Source organism: Mustela lutreola, chromosome 13 (assembly GCF_030435805.1).
Source record: "Mustela lutreola isolate mMusLut2 chromosome 13, mMusLut2.pri, whole genome shotgun sequence".
NCBI lineage: Eukaryota > Metazoa > Chordata > Mammalia > Carnivora > Mustelidae > Mustela > Mustela lutreola.
In genome coordinates this window covers 60,924,241-60,944,216 of record NC_081302.1, presented here as the reverse complement: position 1 = coordinate 60,944,216, position 19,976 = coordinate 60,924,241, and the positions used below count along the sequence as shown (strand labels likewise).

Sequence of the window (19,976 nt, the reverse complement as noted above, 5' to 3'; positions counted from 1 at the left end):
AGACACTCAACCAACTGAGCCACCTAGGTGCCCCTATACGACATGTTTTAGACTGCATCCACATACCAAAAAACTGAACATGACCTGAAACAATTCAGTTAACAACTGGCGTATTGATTCATTTAAATTGTCTAATTATTTAACTGAACTGCAATCTTTCATCAGAAGGAAGATCAAGTTCCTTCCTGGACAGAACAAATACAATTCTATTGGACTTGAAATATGCCTTACTGGGTCAAAATTAACATTGAAGAACTATTGAAAGAAGGGAAGCAAGATTTAAAAGCCCAAGGCAACTGAAACAGGACTAATTTGTTCAAGAACTTAATGACTGATTACTATATTTGCTGCATAGTTTATCATTTCTAAAAGCTCTTCATAGGTAAGACAGTGGTGAGAGTGGTGAGAAAAAACATTCATTCAACTGACAAGATGGATAAACCAGGGACTTATGGCTAACAAGGCTCCTGTTTGCAGAAGAGAGCAACAGTGAACTGGTTCTAGGTCCTGTGAACACCCATTAGGTCACTCACGCCAGTATGGCAACCAGTGCTTTCTACTGGGAAAGAAGGCATGTAGGAAGATTAAAATAAAAACCAATTCTGCTTATTTTCTTTCTATAATATTGAGGGAAGGTATTGTGAGGTCAGAGTCCCAACTGAGCATCCCCCAAACCCTGTTCTTACTTGGAAACCATTTGCATGAAATTATCTTTAAAAATCTCTTTGTGGGGGTGCCACGGTGGCTCAGCTGGTTTAACATCTGCTCAGATCATTATATTAGGGTCGTGGGATGGAGCCCCCATAAGGCTACCTGCTTAGCAGGAAGACTGCTTCTCCCTCCCTTTCTCTCTTTTGCTTGCTTGCTCTCAAATAAATAAAAATCTTTTAAAAAATATCTCTTTGTCTTGGGGCCCCTGGATGGTTCAGTTCGTTAAATGTCTGCCTTCGGCTCAGGTCACGATCCCAGGGTCCTGGGATTGAGTCCGGCAGCGGGCTCCCTGCTGGGTGGGGAGTCTGCTTCTCCCTCTCCCTCTGCCTCTGCCTCTGCCTGCCACTCCCCCTGCTTGTGCACTCTGTCAAACAGCTAGATAAAGTCTTTAAAAAAAAAAATCTTTGTCTTAATCTAACCATTCCTTATTCCGTTCCCCCAAGTGTAGCTTTAGAACTGTTTAATTATACATACTTAAAAATTCCTCGAGATTTATCAGTTTGTAGAACTGCGTCGTCATTCTTGGCACAGAAAAAGTGGTAACTCTTGTTACAGGCTTTTAAATCACATCCCACGGTGGCTCCTCCTTTTTTACAAAATGCACATTTCTACGGAAGAATAAATTTTACTAAGTAAGCACCTGTTTAATTTCTGTTAACATTTAAAGTTAAAGATGTTATTAAATGTTATTTTTAAGTCAGCAGCCCTAATGTCCTTAGCAACAAATGTTAGGTATTAACATCTAGCTGCTCATTTTGAGATTTCAGTAAAGCCTCTGCTAAGTAAAGTACTTGGTTGGCACTGACCTGTAATGATCTGATTAAAAGCAGAAAACCCTTTTGTTTTAAAACAAACAAATAAAACTTTCTCTTTTTACAGGAGATTTCTACAAAAAGATTTGTCCTGACTAGGCAAAGGGTCCTGTTAGGGACACTGGGGCCCATGGCGAGGGTGCCTCCTGATGGTGCCTTGGAGAGCTGTGTGAGCCAGCAGTCTGTCCCTCTCTTAGACCCAGATCCTTCCCTATGAGACAGGACACTGCCTATCTCATAGTTTCTACTGAGGACAAGGTGAGATAAATAAGTGAAACCTCTCTGGAGTCTAGTAGTGGGGCCAAAAACTTAAAATAAAAAAAAAAAACCCTGAGTAGCAAATTTTTTCTAAGTTCAGTTTATTTGATCTCTTTTATATATTAGTCAGTTGATCTGGCATTTTATATATTGAAGGTGGTGTAGACATGGCTAGGACAGTATGTGGCCACAGCAATCTAACTGGTTTGGCGAGGGCGGGGGGTGTCCCAAGCCATGCCCAAGGTTGATTTGATTTGATTCAGGCTTTGTCTGAATGAAGGGGAAGCACAATGAAACCACCTTGCAAAACAGGAAATAGCTCAAACAATATCCTAAGGTCAGCACAAGCAACCATACAAATAAAGAAAATTCAAATATGGTAAGAAATTAGATTACAATAAAGGTGGAATTTCAAATCACAGCACAAAGAAAGATTTAATTTGGGGGGGCATCTGGCTTTATGTGTAGAAAAAAAATGAAGTTACATCCCTACCTTATAATATTTTCCCAAATAAATTCCACATGGATTAAGGCTCTGAGAGACAAGTTTTAAAGTTAATAAAAATGTATGAGGTTAAGGTCAGGAAGACTATGCAAGGAAGGAAACTCAGAAGCCACAGAAAAAAAAGACTGATAGATATGACTACATAAACAATTTAAACTTCCATTTTTATGGTGACAGCTACCAAAAAGCCAAAATTTTTGAAAGCAGAAACAGACTCATTAATACAAAGAACTGGTGGGATGAAGAGGTTAAGAGGTACCAACTTTCAGTTACTAAAAATACAAATCACAGGGATATAATGCAGAGCACAGAGAATACAGTCAATGATACTGGAATATGGTGATAGATGGTAATTGGGCTTATTGGGGTGATCATTTCATAATGTATATACATGTCAGATCACTGTGTTGTATGCCTGAAACTAATATTGTATGTCAACGGTATCAATAAAGAAAGAAATGTTTGCTGCATATTTGATAAAGGGTTAAGACCGATAAACTCAGAGAAAAATGAGAAAAGGCAAATTACAGAAGAAACACGAATGGTTAATAAAATGTAATTCACTTAAAGACTACTGAGTAACTGTGATGTGGCAGGCACTGTTCTGGGGCAGAGGGAAACAGCAGGGGACAAGGCACCCGTCCTTGCGAAGTTGACATTCTAGTGGAGAGAGAAAACCAAGGTCACATAAAGCAAACTTAAAAACATAACAATACGTGTGTTGTAAGTATCTTTTCCCAATCTGTGTTTTGTTTCTTGACTCTTTAATGAAATCTTTTAATGGACTTAAATTTCAATTTTAACATAAATAAATAAGAACAGCTCTAGTACTTACAGGAATAAGACTACCCTCATCAACATTTACCACCCCACAGGGGTGGGCTGATGCTGGAGTGAAGAGGAGGGTAAGGGAAGAAGAGCCAGAGGTAAGATCCCAAGAAGGGGTAAGTAAGGGCTGGGTCATGTGAGGGGTTACAAACCAGGGTAAGGTATTGGGGTTTTGTCTTCATACAATGGGAACAAAAAGTGATCAGCTTTTTAAAATTTTATTTTTATTTTTTAAAAAAGACTTTCTTTCTTTCTTTCTTACTGAGAGAGAGAGAGAACATGCTGAGGGAGGGGGAGAGGGGGAAGGAGAAGGAAAGAACCCCAAGCACATTCAGTGTTGAATGCAGAGCACAGAGCCCAGCACAGTGCTCGGTCTCATGACCCTGAGATCATGACCTGAACTGAAATCAAGAATCAGATGCTCAAGGAACTGAGCCACCCAGGGGGTCCCACGTGATCAGTATTTTAAAGATACTATTGTGGCTGTGTGGAGCATAGGCTGGGGTAGGGATGGGCAGGAGAGCATGCAGAACAAAGATCAGTGATGTTTAGCAAGTGTTTGAGGGAGACCCATGACTTTACTACAGGGGGTTAGTGACAGAGAGAAGGGGAGGATAGTCTGCAGGCTGGATGCTGGGCTGGGACGTTTATGAGAAGATGATGATGGATGAATGGTGGACAATTCACTGAGGTGAGGAGTGAATAGGTTTGGATGGAGTGTGTGTGTGTGTGTGCAGGGGCTGGGACTGTGTTCACTGGCCAGTTTAATATGAGCTCCTATTAGATGTTCGTGTAGATACGTTAGGTTGGTTATCATGACTGGAGGTATAGAGTCCCTGGCGTAAGTACGGACTTGAAGCCAAGGGAACTGGAAGAGGTCACACAGGAAAGATATTCAGATGGAGACAGGAGCCCAGGAGAGCTATGGGGACTGCACACTGTAGAGGTTCAGAAGAGAAGGAAAAACAGCTAAGGTGTCTGGGACGAAGCAGCCAGAAAGGTGAGAGACATAGTAGCAGAGTGTGTGCAGGAAGTCAGAGGAAGAAAGTGCTTCAAGATGCACATCACAACAATGTGATGAATCCTGCTAAAAGGTCAGCTAAAGACAGAAGTACATTGTAGTTGAACAGGTTTTTTGTATATAGAGGAGGATTTAAGATGACATTATCAGTTGATCATGGATACATGCTGAAGGAAATAATCTAGTAAAAGGGGGATACTAATGTGAATGGGATGAAGGGAAATGCAAGAGGCTAATCCTTAAGGAGGGGCAGGTGATGACTCCAAAGTGTAAGTGGCGGGTTACTTTGACAAGCCGGAGGTCCCAGAGTCTGGGGACAAAGGTGAATGGGCAGCGGTTTGGATAGTAGGAGTTCCTGGCTAATGGCTCCCTTTTCTCAATAAAAATCAGACAAAGATATGTATACCACCAAGGTGAACCCTAATGTAAACTATGGACTTTGGGTGTTTTGATGTTGTGTCCATGTAGGTTCGTCAGTTGTAACAATGCACCACACTAGAGGGGGATGTTGATAAAAAGAAAGCTGTGTAAGTGTCGGGGTGGGAAGTATAGGGGAAGTCTTTGTACTTTCCCCTCAAGTGTTCTGTGTACATAAAACTGCTCTAAAAAAATAAAGTCTGTAAAAAAAATAAGGCAGGGAGCCCAATTCAGAGCTCAATCCCAGGACCTGGGGATCATGACCTGAGCCGAAAGGCAGACACTTAACCAACTGAGCCACCCAGGTGCCTGGGATGAACATTTTCTTTTACCAGATAGGAATAAGAAAGATGGACACTTCAGGAGTTGTCTGTGACCACCCTATGACCACAACAGGACCAACTGTTGTTGTGGACAGGATGACAGAAAGGAGGATGGGCTCTTGATGACACCACTAAGCCACTAAATCGACCAACTCTGAAGCCAGTTTTCCCTCTGGCTAAGTAAGAAAATAAGCATCATTTTTGTTAAAGCCAGTTTGAGTTGAGGGTCCTTCTACTTACAGCCCAAAAGCATTCTAATGTATATCAACTCTGCTGATGAAGTATGTTGTAGCTCATTTTAAAATATTAATTGTTCAGTTGAATTTAAGTTTCCAATACAGGTCCTATGTCTTTCAGCTCTCCAAGATGTGTCTCTATCCCTGGTTTATCAATCAAATAGACTTTCTTTTGGAAATATCCCCTTCAAGATCTGTTTATCTCATATGACTAATAAAATCATTTATACTTACCAACTTCCTTCCTCTATGGATTTCTTTCTTTACTGATTCCACATCAAAATTTCTGTCTTTATTACATGGATCAGTATCCTCACATTCCACAAGTGCTGAAGAGTACAGCTACAAATTGAGAAAACAAAACTTCACAATATGCACAAAGTACCACTGAAAGCTGCAAGTCAGAAAATGGTATCACAAAATAATACTTACCAGGAGTGGAAGATGGATTGGGGTATAACAGTGACCACCTTCGGGATATGTAAGCAGATCACAAGCCACCCTGTTTTTCTCTGGAAGTGGCCCCAATCCCTGGGCATGTTTTATACTGCCTAACCCTGACCCCCAGTGGTTAATAACGTGAATGTGGTTGGAGCCCTGACCTGAAGCTGGGCCAACTGGACTCCCTATCCTGAGAGAGTGGAGTAGACTCTGAGCCACATGGTAGAGAGCAAGCCAGTCTGCAAAGAGGAATACAGAAATGAGGTCAAGAGAGGACAGAATGGGTTCCTGATGGCTTCCTAGTCACTGTTCTTGGACCTGCCTGCATGCCGGCCTTCAGGAGCCATGAAATGCCCCTGCAGTCTGATTAAAAACCCACTTTTATGTTTAGGTTGCCTCAAGTTTCCATGTGCTACCTGAATCCAACCTATCTCTGAATTGAAGATCAACATTACAGAATGAAATCACAAAGCAATCTGCAGATTCAATGCAATTTCTACCAAAATACCAATAGCATTCTTCACAGAACTAGAGCAAAAAATACTGAAATTTGTATGGAACCACAAAGACCCCAAATAGCCAAAGCAGTCTTTGAGAAAGAACAAAACTGGAAATAGCACAATCTCAGATTTAAAGATACACTACAATGCCATAATAATTGAAACAGTCCGGTATGGCATAAGGATAGATATATAGATCAATGGAACAGAATAGAAACCCTAGAAATAAATGCATGATTTTATAGCCAACTAATTGTTAACTAAGGAGACAAGAATACACAACCAGGGAAAGACAGTCTCTTCAATAAATGGTGGTGGGAAAACTGGATACACACATGCAAAAGGATGAAACTGGGGGCGCCTGGGTGGCTCCGTCGGTTAAGCAGCTGCCTTCAACTCGGGTCAGGATTCTGGGCTCCTGGGATCAAGCCCTGCCTTGGGCTCCCTGCTCAGTGGAGAGGCTGCTTCTCTCTCTCTCCCTTTCCCTCTGCCTGCTTGTGCTCCCTCTCCATTTCTCTAATAAATAAAATCTTTAAAAAAAAAAAAAAAAGGATAAAACTGGACCGCCTTCTTACACCACATACAAAAATGAACTCAAAATGGATTAAAGACCTAAGTGTGAGACCTAAAGCCATAAAACTTCCAGAAGAAAACACAGGGAGTAATCTCTTAAATATAGCCATGTGGCACCTGGGTGGCTCAGTTGTTAAGCATCTGCCTTTGGCTCAAGTCATGATCCCGGGGTCCTGGGATCGAGCCCTTGGGCTTCCCTTCTCCCTCTCCCCACTCCCCCTTCACAAGAAGTTCCCTCTCTTGCTGTGTCTCTTTCTGTCAAATAAGTAAATTTAAAAAAATAAACACAGCCATAACAACATTCTTCTAGATATGTCTCCTCAGGGGAGGGAAATACAAGCAAAAATAAACTATTGAGACCATACCAAAATAAAAAGTTTTTCCACAGCAAAGAAAACCATCAACAAAATGAAAAGGCAACCTACTAAATGGGAAAAGATATTTGCAAGTGATGTATCTGATAAGGAGTTAATATCCCAAATAGATAAAGAACTCCTTTGACTCAACAATAAAAAATCAAATAATCTGATTAAAAATGGGCAGAAGACCCAAAAATTTTTTTTCCAAAGATGTACAGATGGCCAACAGACATATGAAAGATCCTCAACATCACTCAACATTAGGGAAAAGGAAATCAAAACCACAATGAGATATCACCTCACACCTGTGAGAATGGCTAGCATCCGAAAGACAAGAAATAACAAGTGTTAGTGAGGATGTGGAAAAAGAACTCTCAAGCACTGCTGGTGGGAAAGTAAATTATAGAGCCACTATGGAAAACAGTATGAAGGGTCCTCAAACAACTAAAAATAGAATACCACATGATCCAGTAATTCCACTACTGGGTATTTACCCAAAGAAAATGAAAACCCTGACTTAAAAAGATAGATTCATCCCTATATTTACTGTTGTATTATTTATAAGAGCCAAGATATGAAAGCAACCTAAGCATCCATTGGTAGAAGAATGGATAAAGAAGGTGTGGTGTATGTGTGTACACACACACACACACACACACACACACACACACAGAGGAATATTACTCAATCATAAAAAAGGAATAATATCTTGCCATTTGCAATAACATGGACGGACCTGGAAGGTAACATGCTAAGTGAAATGTCAGAAAGAGAATGACATATACCGTATGATTTCACTTATATGTGGAAACTAAAAATAAATGAACAAAAAACCAGAAACAGACCCATAAACAGAAAATAAACTGGTTGTTGCCAGAGAGGAAGGTGGGAAGGCACGGGCAAAAAGGGTAAAGGGGTGTGGGAGGTATAGGCTTCCAGTGGGGGAATGAGTAAGTCACAGGGATGACAGGCACAGCAAAGGGAGTGTGTAGCATCGCTGTACGGAGACAGACGGCTGTGCTTGTGGTAAGCACGGCATGATGCGCAGAGCAGTAGAATTCCTCAATACGTTTACGCCTGAAACATGTAACATTGGGTGTCAACCATATTTCAATTTTTTTTTTAAGATTTTATTTATTTTATTTGACAGACAGAGATCACAAGTAGGCAGAGAGGCAGGCAGAGAGGAGGAAGCAGCTCCCCGCTAAGCAGAGAGCCCGATGCGGGACTCGATCCCAGGACCCTGAGATCATGACCTGAGCCGAAGGCAGCGGCTTAACCCACTGAGCCACCCAGGCGCCCCCATATTTCAATTTTTTATACTTCAGTTTTTTTTAAAGAGTAGTAGAAAAAGGTAATGAAACAATAACAACAACAACAAACCCAGGGAAAAGCTTAACCCAAAGTTCTAGACCTCTACAGAAAAAAATTATTATTATTATTATTTTTTTAAGATTTTATTTATTTATTTGACAGAGAGCGATCACAAGTAGGCAGAGAGGCAGGCAGAGAGAGAGAGGAGGAAGCAGGCTCCCTGCTGAGCAGAGAGCCCGATGCGGGGCTCGATCCCAGGACCCTGAGATCATAACCTGAGCCGAAGGCACAGGCCTTAACCCACTGAGCCACCCAGGCGCCCCTACAGAAAAAAATTATTGAACATTTCTGAAATTCATAAAAGAAGAATGAATCACTGGAGACAGCCTATTAATGGATAGAAATACTCATATCATTTTTTTCTCAAATTCATCTATAAATTCAATGGAATCCCAGTTAAAATTTGTGTCAAACTGTAACACTGAAAAATAGCCACGGCTTATCATAAAATCATAGTAATTAAGACAATGTTGTACCAGCTTAGGGAGAGACAAAGTGACTGCTGGAACTGAATAGACCCAGAAACAGATCTGTGCACAAATATTATATTGTTAGCACACTGGATTAAGAGTGAGGGTTCTAGAAGTAGGCAACTTGGGTAAGAATTCTGGCTCAGGTACTTACAGCTGTGTGACCTTGGGCAAGTGACTTAACTTCTCTGTGCCTCAGTTCTTTCATCTTTAGTTTGGGCATAATAATGATACCTACCTTTTAGGGTTGTTGTAAGGATTAATAGTTTAATATGTCTTAAGCTCCCAGAACATTACCTTATGCCTCGTGAATACTGAGTAATAATGATAACTATCATTATTATCCACTACAAATCAACGAGAAAAGAGCAGATTAGTCAATAAATAATGCTGGGGAAAGTGGTTAATCATATGAAAAACAAAAAGGGAGATGCCTACTCTACAGAGTAGTCCAAATAAATTCCAGTTGGATTAAGAATCTAAATGAGAAAAGCCAAATTTTAAAATTTGGAGGAAAAAAGGTAGAACCTTAGTAAATGAAAGAATTTCTTAGGGGAAAAATCCTACAAATTATATAGGAAAATGATGAATTTAACTACATTATAAGCCTCTGACAGGAAAACCACAAATTAAAAGCCAACGTATATAATAAAGCATCAGAATCTATTTATATACATATATAAATATATGTAAGCAAAGTCAATATCTTAAAGACAAAATGCAGTCTATGAACACAAGTCACAGAAGCATAAGCACAGCCAAATGAGGCACAATCACACTAATAATCTAGGAATGCAAACAAGAGACTGTTTCATATTTATTGGAGAGGAAAAATTAAAATTTCATAATATCATGAATCGCAAGGAAGAAGAGGAAGGAATTCTGAAATAATGTGGAAGTCAAACTTGGTGCAATCCTTCTGGAGACCAATGTGGTGCATACAGTGAGGTGCAAAACACTCCCTGGTTTTAGCTATGTGCCCTATACCAGAGAAACTGTCCCAGGAATTAGGAACCTATGCAAAGATGTTCATGACAGCTGGTTAGTTATATGAAAAAAAGTGGAAAAACCTAAATATTCATTCACATGAGAAGAGTTTAGTATCGACAGTGACAAAATGGAATTCTGTAACATTTAAAATTAAAGACTTAAAAGTAAAATTTATCACATGGATAAATCTCAATAGCCATGAATTTGGATGAAGTTCTACAAAGTCAAAGAACATGTAAAACAATATTTCTAGTTATAAGCACTTAAATATACACGGTGGGAACATAAAATAAAAAATACAAAACAATAAGAAGCACCAAATCTGTGATGGCAATTATATCTTGAGGGATGGTGGAAGGGGAAGAGAACTGGAGATCCCTTAACTGTCTGTGTTTTATTTCCTTTTAAAAAAAAAATCAAGGTAAGGCAAATACAGTATGATTTGACAAATCTGGGTACAATGTTTATCAATGTCTATGGGTATTGATTATATTTGAAATATCTCATTAAAATATCTTTGAAGAAACTTCTTCATAATTGTGTTTGATCTGCTATAAATAAAGCTAAAATGTAATCATAAGATGATAAGATCTGAAACAGTATAAAAAGTTAGAAAAAGATGCTCTCCAAATCCCCACTTAAAAGCCCAATTCATGGCCAACTTGTCATTCTGTCTCCAAAGTACATTTATCTATTTTAGTATGTCCTTCCCTAAAATGACTCATGTGTTTTCAAGTAACTTACCAAACAATTTTCGTGAGCAGCTATATTCTCTGATTGTGCAAAGTATAGGACACTGTACTCGATGTCTTTGGGGCAAAGTGCACATGTCCTTTTTTCCATCTTTTCTGCAACCTGAAAGACACCTATAAGTAACATCCCTGATGAGAAATGGAAAAGTGGAATTTCTTGGTCTCCGTAACTCCTCCACCAGTCTTTTTTTTTTTTTTTTTTAAGATTTTATTTATTTATTTGACAGAGATCACAAGTAGGCAGAGATGCAGGCAGAGAAAGAGAGAGAGAGGAGGAAACAGGCTCCCCGCTGAGCAGAGAGCTTGATGCGGGGCTCGATCCCAGGACCCTGGGATCATGACCCGAGCCAAAGGCAGAGGCTTTAACCCACTGAGCCACCCAGGCACCCCCTCCTCCACCATCTTGAAGTAGAAGGCAGGGCACTTGTTTTTATGAGAGATTCTCAACTCCCAAAGAGGAAAAAAAAAAAAATGTACCCATGTGGAAAAGCAACTTATTGTGTACTTCTTAAATGGTTTAATACAAGGAAGGACAACAATGAATTCATTTAAAATGTCTAAACATGAAGAGAATTTTATTCAAGAAACACAACCAGGGGGTGCCTGGCTGGCTCAGTCAGAAGAGCATGTGACTCTTGATCTGGGGTTCTGAGTTTAAACCCCATGTTGGGTGTAGAGATTATTTAAATAAATAAACTTAAAAAAAGAAAGAAACACAACCAAGAATTTAAATAAAAAGCTCTCAAAACACTGCCTTGGCAATACTAAACTTTCAATAATTATTATTATTGTCAATACAAATCAATAAGAAAACAATGATGTGCTTAAGAAATAGTGCTCTAGTTAAGTGCCTATAAAAAAAGTTTCAGATCCCTGTATCATAGTATATTCAAAAATAAATTCTGAATGAATTTAAGAAGTAAATGAGCAAGGTACTTTAATTTAAATGTACTGTAATCTAGCATGATAATGACAGAAAAATATATAAAGGCAGAAAATAATTTTTTTTTTTTTGAAGAAATGAATAGAAGAAAAGAGAGGAACCTAAGAGAAGGAGAGTTAGGAAGAAAAGGAAAGAGATGAAAAAGAAGTCACTTATTTCCACAATCCCACTGGGGATACCAGTGTAGGGTAACCTTCTCTTACCTATTAGTTTGTTATTAATTTGGCTATAAGCACCCATTTAACAACTTGTTTGCCCTTTCCAATGCTTATCTTCTTATTGATTTGGTTTTCTGTAGAACACAATTCTGCTTTTAATCATAAACTTTTCGTTTTAAAACAAAGATTTATTTTACCATTTATTGGTGAGAGTTTTAAATTTAGATGAGGCTAATCACTTACAGGGTTCCTAGAAGTTCTTTTTGTTATCCAAAGTATAAGATCTCTGGTGTCTCTCTGAAATTAGATCGTGCATTGCACAAAATCACAAGACTGCACTTTGGAGCAGCATTTGTCTCACATTCAGATGAGTTTCTTCTTTAATTAATTTCTGTTTCCTGGATTTGGGTCCTAACTAGTAGGAATACAAATTTGTAGTTCCTCTGCTCCCCACCAACCATAAAAAAGGGGAGAGACTGAGAGAAAAACCCTCAAATGAAATGAAACTAGCTAGCTGCTTCTTTTCATTCATTCTGAATCCCCACCAATTTGGGAGCACCTCTTGTAGAAGAGTCATTTCGCTGGGCACTCTAGACCAGTGCTATCCAACAGAAACTGTAATGTGAGCCAAAAATGTGAGCCACAGCTGAAAAATTTCTAGGGGCCTCGTTGGGGTTGGGGGAGAAATTAATGTTAATAACATGTTTTATTCAACCAAATATCTCCAAAATATGATCCTTTTAACATTTAATCAGTATAAAAATTAATTCATTCTTCAGTATGGAGTCTTTGAAACCCAGTGTACTTTGTACTTAGAGTTGATAAACCACATTTTTAAGAGCTCCACAGCCATGTGTAGGGACTGGCTACTGTAGGGAACAGCACAGCAGAGGATCTAAAGAAATAGGAGACAGAATTGTTGCCTGCAAGAGGCTAACAAAATAAAATAACAGAACAAATGCCACAAAGTAATATAATTGCTGGGTGGAAAATGCCATACATGCTATGGATCCAGGGGAGGAAGTTCTCCCGTGGGAAAGAGTGTTGTCAAGGACATGGGCCTTGAGCCGCTATAACTGGAGAGGGTTTGGGAGGAACTGGAGACATAAGTAGTGACGTGGGAACTGGCCAAGAGGTTTGACCTGGAGGCAGAAAACCAGTCAGGCTGAGAAGGAGAGTCTGTGCAGAGGAAGCTGGAAAAGAATTTGAGAAACAGATGGTGAAAGACTGCCAGGAAGGATTTTGGAGCAGGGGAGTAACATGATGAAAGAGTTGTTTTAAACAACTAAACTTCAGTAAAAAAGGAAAAACAAAAACACAGCGTGGAGTAAAAAAGGATATTACAAAGCTGTCAGACAGAGACAATCAATGTGTATGCTTTTCTTGGTCTAAATAAATCAAATTGTGGGGGAAAGAAAAGAGTTGTTTTAAGTTCAGTCTCAATTCATGAAGAGAAATACTAAGTTCCTGAGTAGGAAGACTACACATTATAATGCTGTCAGTTCTTCCCCAAACAAGTTTTAGGTTTAATGTCATTTCAATTTAAATCCCAAGAAGGTTAAAGAAATTGAAAAAAAGAAAAGATTATTTGGAAGAATGAAAGGGCATGAAAAACATGAAGAAAACTTTGAAAAAAAAATACAAGGCTATCTGCCTACTCGACTTAGAACCGTATTGTTAAAGATACAACTAGAACAGAAGAGTAGATGACCACATCAAAAGACAGGACAACAAAGTGCAGAGAGAAGTAGAACATAATCTATAATTATGAATTTAACATACCGTAAGGTGGCATTTGCATTTCTTCTCTGGCATTGATGTCCTCAGCCCATTTTCTACTAGGTTATTCACTATTTTTTGAGCTTGTTATGTATTCAGGATGACCATTTGTTAGTTATATAGTGGTCTTTTAATTTTGTTATAGTGTTCTACGACATACAGAATGTTTAAATGTATTATTTGATGAAATTATATCAATCTTTTATTTTATGGTTTCTACTCTTGGGTGAAGGAGATATAATAGAAAAAACCTCTATTTCCTTCTAAAATATTATTCTTATATTAAATGTTAATGTATAAGTTATTTTATTATAAAATATGAGATGAGGATCTAACTTATTTTCATAGTGGTTAGCCACAGATTTTAATCTCCTTTTCATATATTTAATTATTATGTATGTTTAGGTTTGTTCCTATATTTCTATTTGTTCCATTGATCACTTCCTCCTCCAATACCACACTTTACAGTTTCCAATGTTTTAGCATATATATTAATATTTGACAACATAATACACCATCCTAGATGAAAATAAGAAAAAATCCCAATATTTTATTCACTTCAGTCCCAAAATCTATTTTGAAAAAATACTATATTCTTATTTTAAAGGACACACAAACTGGACATGAAAATTTGTAAAGCACAGGCTTAAAAAGAAAAAAAAAGCATCAGACAATTAGAAGGGTGGAATAAAAATCCCTAATAAAATAATATGATAACATTTGATAGGCATGCAATGCTTCCTGTTGTATAAGAGCTAGACAATTTTGCAGTGTTATCCTTTCCTTGTGCAAAGCAGGGCTTTCAGACCAGTATCTGGCCTAGCTGGGAGGCTGCAGATACGTGAACATGGGCCCCTGTGTTTGCTCTGGGGGTGCTGCCCATCTGAGTTGCACTCCCAAGTCCACAGGCTTCTAGGGTTTTGGCACCTGGAAGTAAAGGTGTGAGTAGCAACACTGCTGCCTTCTGACCTTGAGTATTTTTTCTCCTGCTGATGGACAGAAACCCAAAGTGGGACACACAGGCTCCCCCTAATGGCCTTTCCTTGGTAAAACATCTTCTCATCATCACTCCCTAAGAGATCTTAGCTCTTCTACCTTGTTCATTCTTCCAGACTGGAGGATGCACAGAACTTGCTACAGCTGGGGGAATCACATTAAAGCCTTTTACACAGACAGACATCCCCCACTTACCTGAATGCTTGCTATGCGTTATCTGAAACTCCTGGACCACATACACTTGGATAACTGATACTCCTCACCTTCAGAATTCAGGGACTATACAGATTTAGACAGTGAATTCTGTCTAAATAATACACCTGTCTTATGGGGGCTGGGGCATTTTAGGGAAGAGTCCATTGGTCTCTATCAGCAGCTGACACCAAGAATAATGAAGAACAGCAGGGCTCCCCATGGTGCTTCTACTGTGTCTAGCAGACCTAAGGACACACAGAGACTGATCTAACAAGAATTCTCAAAAAAATGAAACTGGTAGCCAAGAAAAGTTCTACCGAATGAAGCTGCAGAAAAATGATAGGCTGGGAACACATGAACTATGACTAACTCAAACCCACACAGTGAGTGAATCTGAGGTCTCTCCAGGTCTACCCCCACCCGGGAAGGGATTGCTAAGGTCACAGCCTCTGCAGAGTTATCAGAGATATCTTCCAAATATTCCTCTTCCCAGATATGGTCCTAAAGCCCACCAGACAAGGGCAATCCAGTCAGAGCACAGAATCTGGAGTAGCCAGATAGGACAGCCAAGAAACACACTTCACCATTAAATGAGTGGATGATGGAAGGAGAGTCACTAATCCTGTAATTCCATTTACAACCCCTTTCTGATAGGGTATGATTTATGTTCTGGACTGGCAATCAATTTATGGCAATGGCGGGACGCCTGGGTGGCTCAGTTGGTTAAGCAGCTGCCTTCCGCTCAGGTCATGATCCTGGCGTCCTGGGATCGAGTCCCCCATCGGGCTCCTTGCTCAGCGGGGAGCCTGCTTCTCCCTCTGCCTGCCATTCTGTCTGCCTGTGCTCGCTCTCTCCCCTTCTCTCTCTCTGATAAATAAATAAAATCTTAAAAAAAAAATTTATGGCGCTGGCTTGGAAATTTCTTCCTCTTTTCTTCTTTGATCAACTCAATTTTTATTGCAGCTTACTATTTTAGTACTTCCATTAGATATCCATTAGATATCAGATAAGTGGGAGAAGTCAATTTTATCACGGAGTCCACTGACTGTACACCTGAAATGGATAAAGACCAAAACAGGAGGAGTAGACATAACCTAGACGCTTGGTAATGAACTTAGAAAATAAATGGCTTCATCAGATGTCCCTGGATGATGTGACTGTATATATCTTTGGAAGAAGTGTGTACTTATTTGGGAGAGCCAGAGAACATTACTATGGACAGCTTTAGAATGTATAAACAGGAATAAGTGTGTGTGTGTTGCAGGAGAGGAGTGGACAGCTGAGGAATAGGGTGTTCAGTGGACTTCTTTAGAATCACCTAACTTAGTCACAAACAGGGATGATTCTCAGCAGACATGCTTGTACTATAGGACTTCATTTCCCTAGGCACAGCTGCTAGTCCCATAGGACCTACCTGCCCAACTCTCAGATATACAGAATTCAGAATAGAAGATTTTAGTTCAGATTGGGCTGGTTTCCCTCCTGGGAAAGACCTTCTCCATCACCAGGAGAAAAGAAGCCAAACTCCTTAGTGGTACATACAAGCCCATTCATTCCTTCAACAAATTCTTAGTAAGAACCTATTATGCACTATTTTAGGCACTACAAATAAAATAGAGAATGAGATGAGAGTTTCAACTCTCAAGGAACTTACATTCTAGTAATAGAGACAGACAAGTATTTCTCCTGCGAGCAATAAGTGCTATGAAAAAAATTAGAGCAGGGAAAGGAGGTAGAGTGTCAGGACGGTGGTAGGGTGCTCTTTTAAATAGGATGGCGTGCAAAGCTATGGAGGATACATTTGAGAGAGACTTGAATTATGGTGGGGAACTGAGAAATGGGAGGCAAAGAGAGCCCAGAAAGGGATAGGTTTGGGGGCTTGGTGGACCCATAACGCAGTGAGGTGTGGCAGAGTTATCAAAACAGTCAGGGAAAGGATCAGATCAGGACATGGGGTACACTGTAGGTCACAGAGATCGTTCTGAAGGTAATGAGAGACTACTGAAGGGCTCTGAGTAGGAAAATCACATTTGCTTTTTGTTTTTTAAAGATCATTTTGGCTCCTGTGCAGGCTTGTCTGTATGAGACATTAGAGCAGGAGCCAGATCAATACTCTAGGCAGGAAATGCGAGATGGTGCATTGGGGCTTGGATGGCAGCACAGGTGAGAAGTGGTCAGGCTCAAGATACATTCTGAAAACTGAACTGACCGGTTTGATTCATGCATTAGATGGGAAGTGAGGAAGAAAGGCACTGAGGGCTGTGCTAAAGGTACTGGCCTGAGCAACAGGATGAATGCAAGGAATAAGGGTGGTGGATGAACAGGTTTGGAACATGTGGGTACATGCAGGAAAATGAGAATTTTCTTTGGGACACTTCTTTGGGACAGTTTGAGATTATTCTAGGCATTGATGAAGTTGGTTATACCAGTCTGGAGTTTGGGGAAAAGATAGAACCTCATCTCCAATAATATCCTGTAGATAACACTAGCTGAATGAAAATATGCAACTGCCTGACTTGTGGTTGCCGTGTGACATTTTGGGGCTGGTGCCTTTTTGTGTCATCAACTCTGTATGCAACACCCTTTCAACCTCTCTACCTGTGGTTGACTCTTCTCCTTTAAAACTAAGGGCATCAGTGCCTCCATAAAGCTTTCCCAAAACACCAGGCTGAGTTAGAAACCCCTCATCTGAGACTTTGTGGTTCTTACCAGGTCATCTGCAAGCTGCCTTTTCGATCCTCGAAGATGGGGTCTGCCTAACTCTTCTCTCTATCCCTAGCTCTGAGCCCTGCCACACAGTAGGAGCTCTACACCTATATGAATGAAGGGATGGTGCAGGCTCTTTGTGCCTTATGCACAAAGAGGGCTGCTGAGGATTTGAACTACTAAATGGAAAGGAGTGGATGATTCCAAGGAGTCACATTCTCTGCAAGAACTTTCCCAACTGCTTCCTGAGACCCACCTGACCACTTTTTTTTTTTTTTTTCTTCAAGTGGAGACCACTTCTTTACTTCTTCTTTCCTACTTCTCCCATGCCACTTCTCTGGCAACGGTCTTAGGAGTGGGTGGACTGCACGACCAGAGTAAACCCCCACCCGAGTTTATGTCTATTTCCCTTGATGTCTCTGTCCCCAGTGGAGTAGGACAAGAGCAATGGGTGGTCCATCAGCAGCGGAAGAAGTAACGGAAGACACACCTTTTGCAAGTGAAGCCCTGGGCAGTGATCTGGGCTCACAGCTCCCTGCGGAATTGCACCCAGGACCGCGGGAGATGAACGCAGACTAACCCCCCTCACAGCAGTGCCGCAGGGGCTCGGGAGTCGGATTGGTGGGGAGGAGAGCAGCCAGCGAGCAGGCCGGGGACCCGCCCTGTGGTTGCCGGGACACAGCACCCCCACCTCAGCGCGCGCGCACGAGATGCACTGGGGCGGAACTCACCGGTGGGGTGCGGGAGCTGGTCCCGGGTGTCGTGGGCTTCGGACAAGAAGGCTCCGTGGGCTGACTTGGCCGAGGAAGACAACACTTGGTCCATGGTTGCGACCTCAGCTGCTGCCCGACGGAGGCGCGCTGCGCCTGCACTTCCGGAAGTTCGCAGGCGGCTGAGAGTTTCGTTTTCGTAAAAGCTACGATGACCCATTTCCCCTAACCAGGGGAAGTTCAGGGCAAAAGACACAGACGGTTTGCAGACTGAGTTCTCATTCAAAATGGAGCTCGCCTCTTCTACAGATCCGAGTCTGAATCTGATCTGTTTTTTAATATGCAGGCGATCGCCACCGTGCCCAGACTTTTCCTCTTCAGATGGGGATGAAAGGTAGCCCAAACCCCTGGGATCAGCTGGAGAAGTGATTGCTTTTCTGAAGGATTACCCGTTTCTTCTAAATTGTATACATCAAATTTGGCCTAAATAGGTATGTCATAAACGTAGGCAGAATTAACTAGAATTCCAGTTGTGAGTCGCAAATCTTTATTTAGCACCCATGGGGTACACAGCACCATACAAGACGAGGTTTTCAGTGCATGTAACAAAATATACATGTAGAGAACACAAGTGCATATAATTACAGATTAAAAAAAGCTGTTTTGGAAAAGAAGCATATAATAGTTGGTGGTTTGCTGAGGAATTAAAGGAAACTTCTTGCATTTTGAGGTCTTATTATTTTTGTATTTTGAGGCTTTTTAAAATTTTTACTTTTTAAAAAGATTTTATTTATTTGACAGATAGAGATCACAAGTAGACAGAGAGGCAGGCAGAGAGAGAGAGAGAGAGGGGAGGAAGCAGGCTCCCTGCTGAGCAGAGAGCCCCATGTGGGGCTCAATCCCAGATCCTGGGATCTTGACCTGAGCCAAAGGCAGAGGCTTTACCCACTGAGCAACCCAGGCATCCTGAGGCTTTTTTTTTTTTTTTAAAGGGACGAAAGGAAAATTGGGGACAGCATTAAAGAAAAATAATATATAAAAAGATAACTTGGCTAGTCTCGACAAATACAGAAATGGATTAAAGAACCGAGTCCAAAGGGGAAATAAAAGCAGACTTCAGCAGCCAAGTTTCTGCCCTTAAATCAGCCAAAACAAAGCACTAAAAGAGACAATTAGAGATTGATAGCTCAGCTCAGTTATGATGTGGCACTTGAAGAGACCCATCTCCCACTCTCAGATTTTAATCTCAGCCTATAACATCAAAGACAAAGACCAAAGTAAACATACATGGAAAACAAACAAGAAATAAACCTTCGAGGTTGTAAAACATGCAGGAAGAATATAGATATGAATGCATGTGTATACATACACATAAACCTATACAATACATATCATGGTATTTTCAAAGAGATAAGATACTGAAACCATAACCCAAAATAGGATGCTGTTAAAGAAATCCAGAGAAGAAAAGAGAACTCTAGCAATTAAGAATATGAGACTAGAAAAATAAAGCATAACTGACATACTGGAAGTTTTTCTTTTTTTAAGATTTTACTTATTTTACAGAGAAAGACACAGCAAGAGAGGGAACACAAGCAGGGGAGAGGGAGAAGCAGTCTTCCCAACAAGCAAGAACCTCGATGCGGGGTTCGATCCCAGAACTCTGGGATCATGACCTGAGCCAAAGGCAGATGCTTAACCGACTGAGCCACCCAGGTGCCCCCATACTGGAAGATTTAAATTGAGAAAATCTCCCAGAAAGCACGAAAGCTGAAAATAAAGAGAAAATTTGGAGCACATGGCTGGCTTAATTGGGAGAGCATGCAACTTCTGATCTCAGGGTTATAAGTTTGAGCCCCATACTGGGTGTAGAGATTACTTAAATAACTAGAAAAAAAAAAATCATAACTCTTTTAAAA

General features: G+C 40.4%; 1 protein-coding gene across 3 annotated transcripts in view; it reads right to left on the bottom strand.

The window, feature by feature from the left end:
- Positions 1-19,976, bottom strand: part of LOC131813915 (histone-lysine N-methyltransferase SETDB2-like) — an 89,952-nt gene that overhangs the window by 11,511 nt on the left and 58,465 nt on the right. Inside the window, exons 1-4 of one of the 3 annotated variants that reach the window (XM_059144464.1) lie at positions 18,079-18,248; positions 10,563-10,684; positions 5,346-5,453; positions 1,186-1,319 (exon numbers count right to left, since the gene is read on the bottom strand). In XM_059144464.1, the coding sequence (XP_059000447.1) occupies positions 1,186-1,319; positions 5,346-5,453; positions 10,563-10,684; positions 18,079-18,172 (458 nt within the window). In that variant the 5' untranslated portion in view covers positions 18,173-18,248. Of the gene's footprint in view, positions 1-1,185; positions 1,320-5,345; positions 5,454-10,562; positions 10,685-18,078; positions 18,249-18,292; positions 18,541-19,976 lie in introns of those variants that run through there. The other 2 variants (XM_059144465.1, XM_059144463.1) reach the window with 2 other exon arrangements.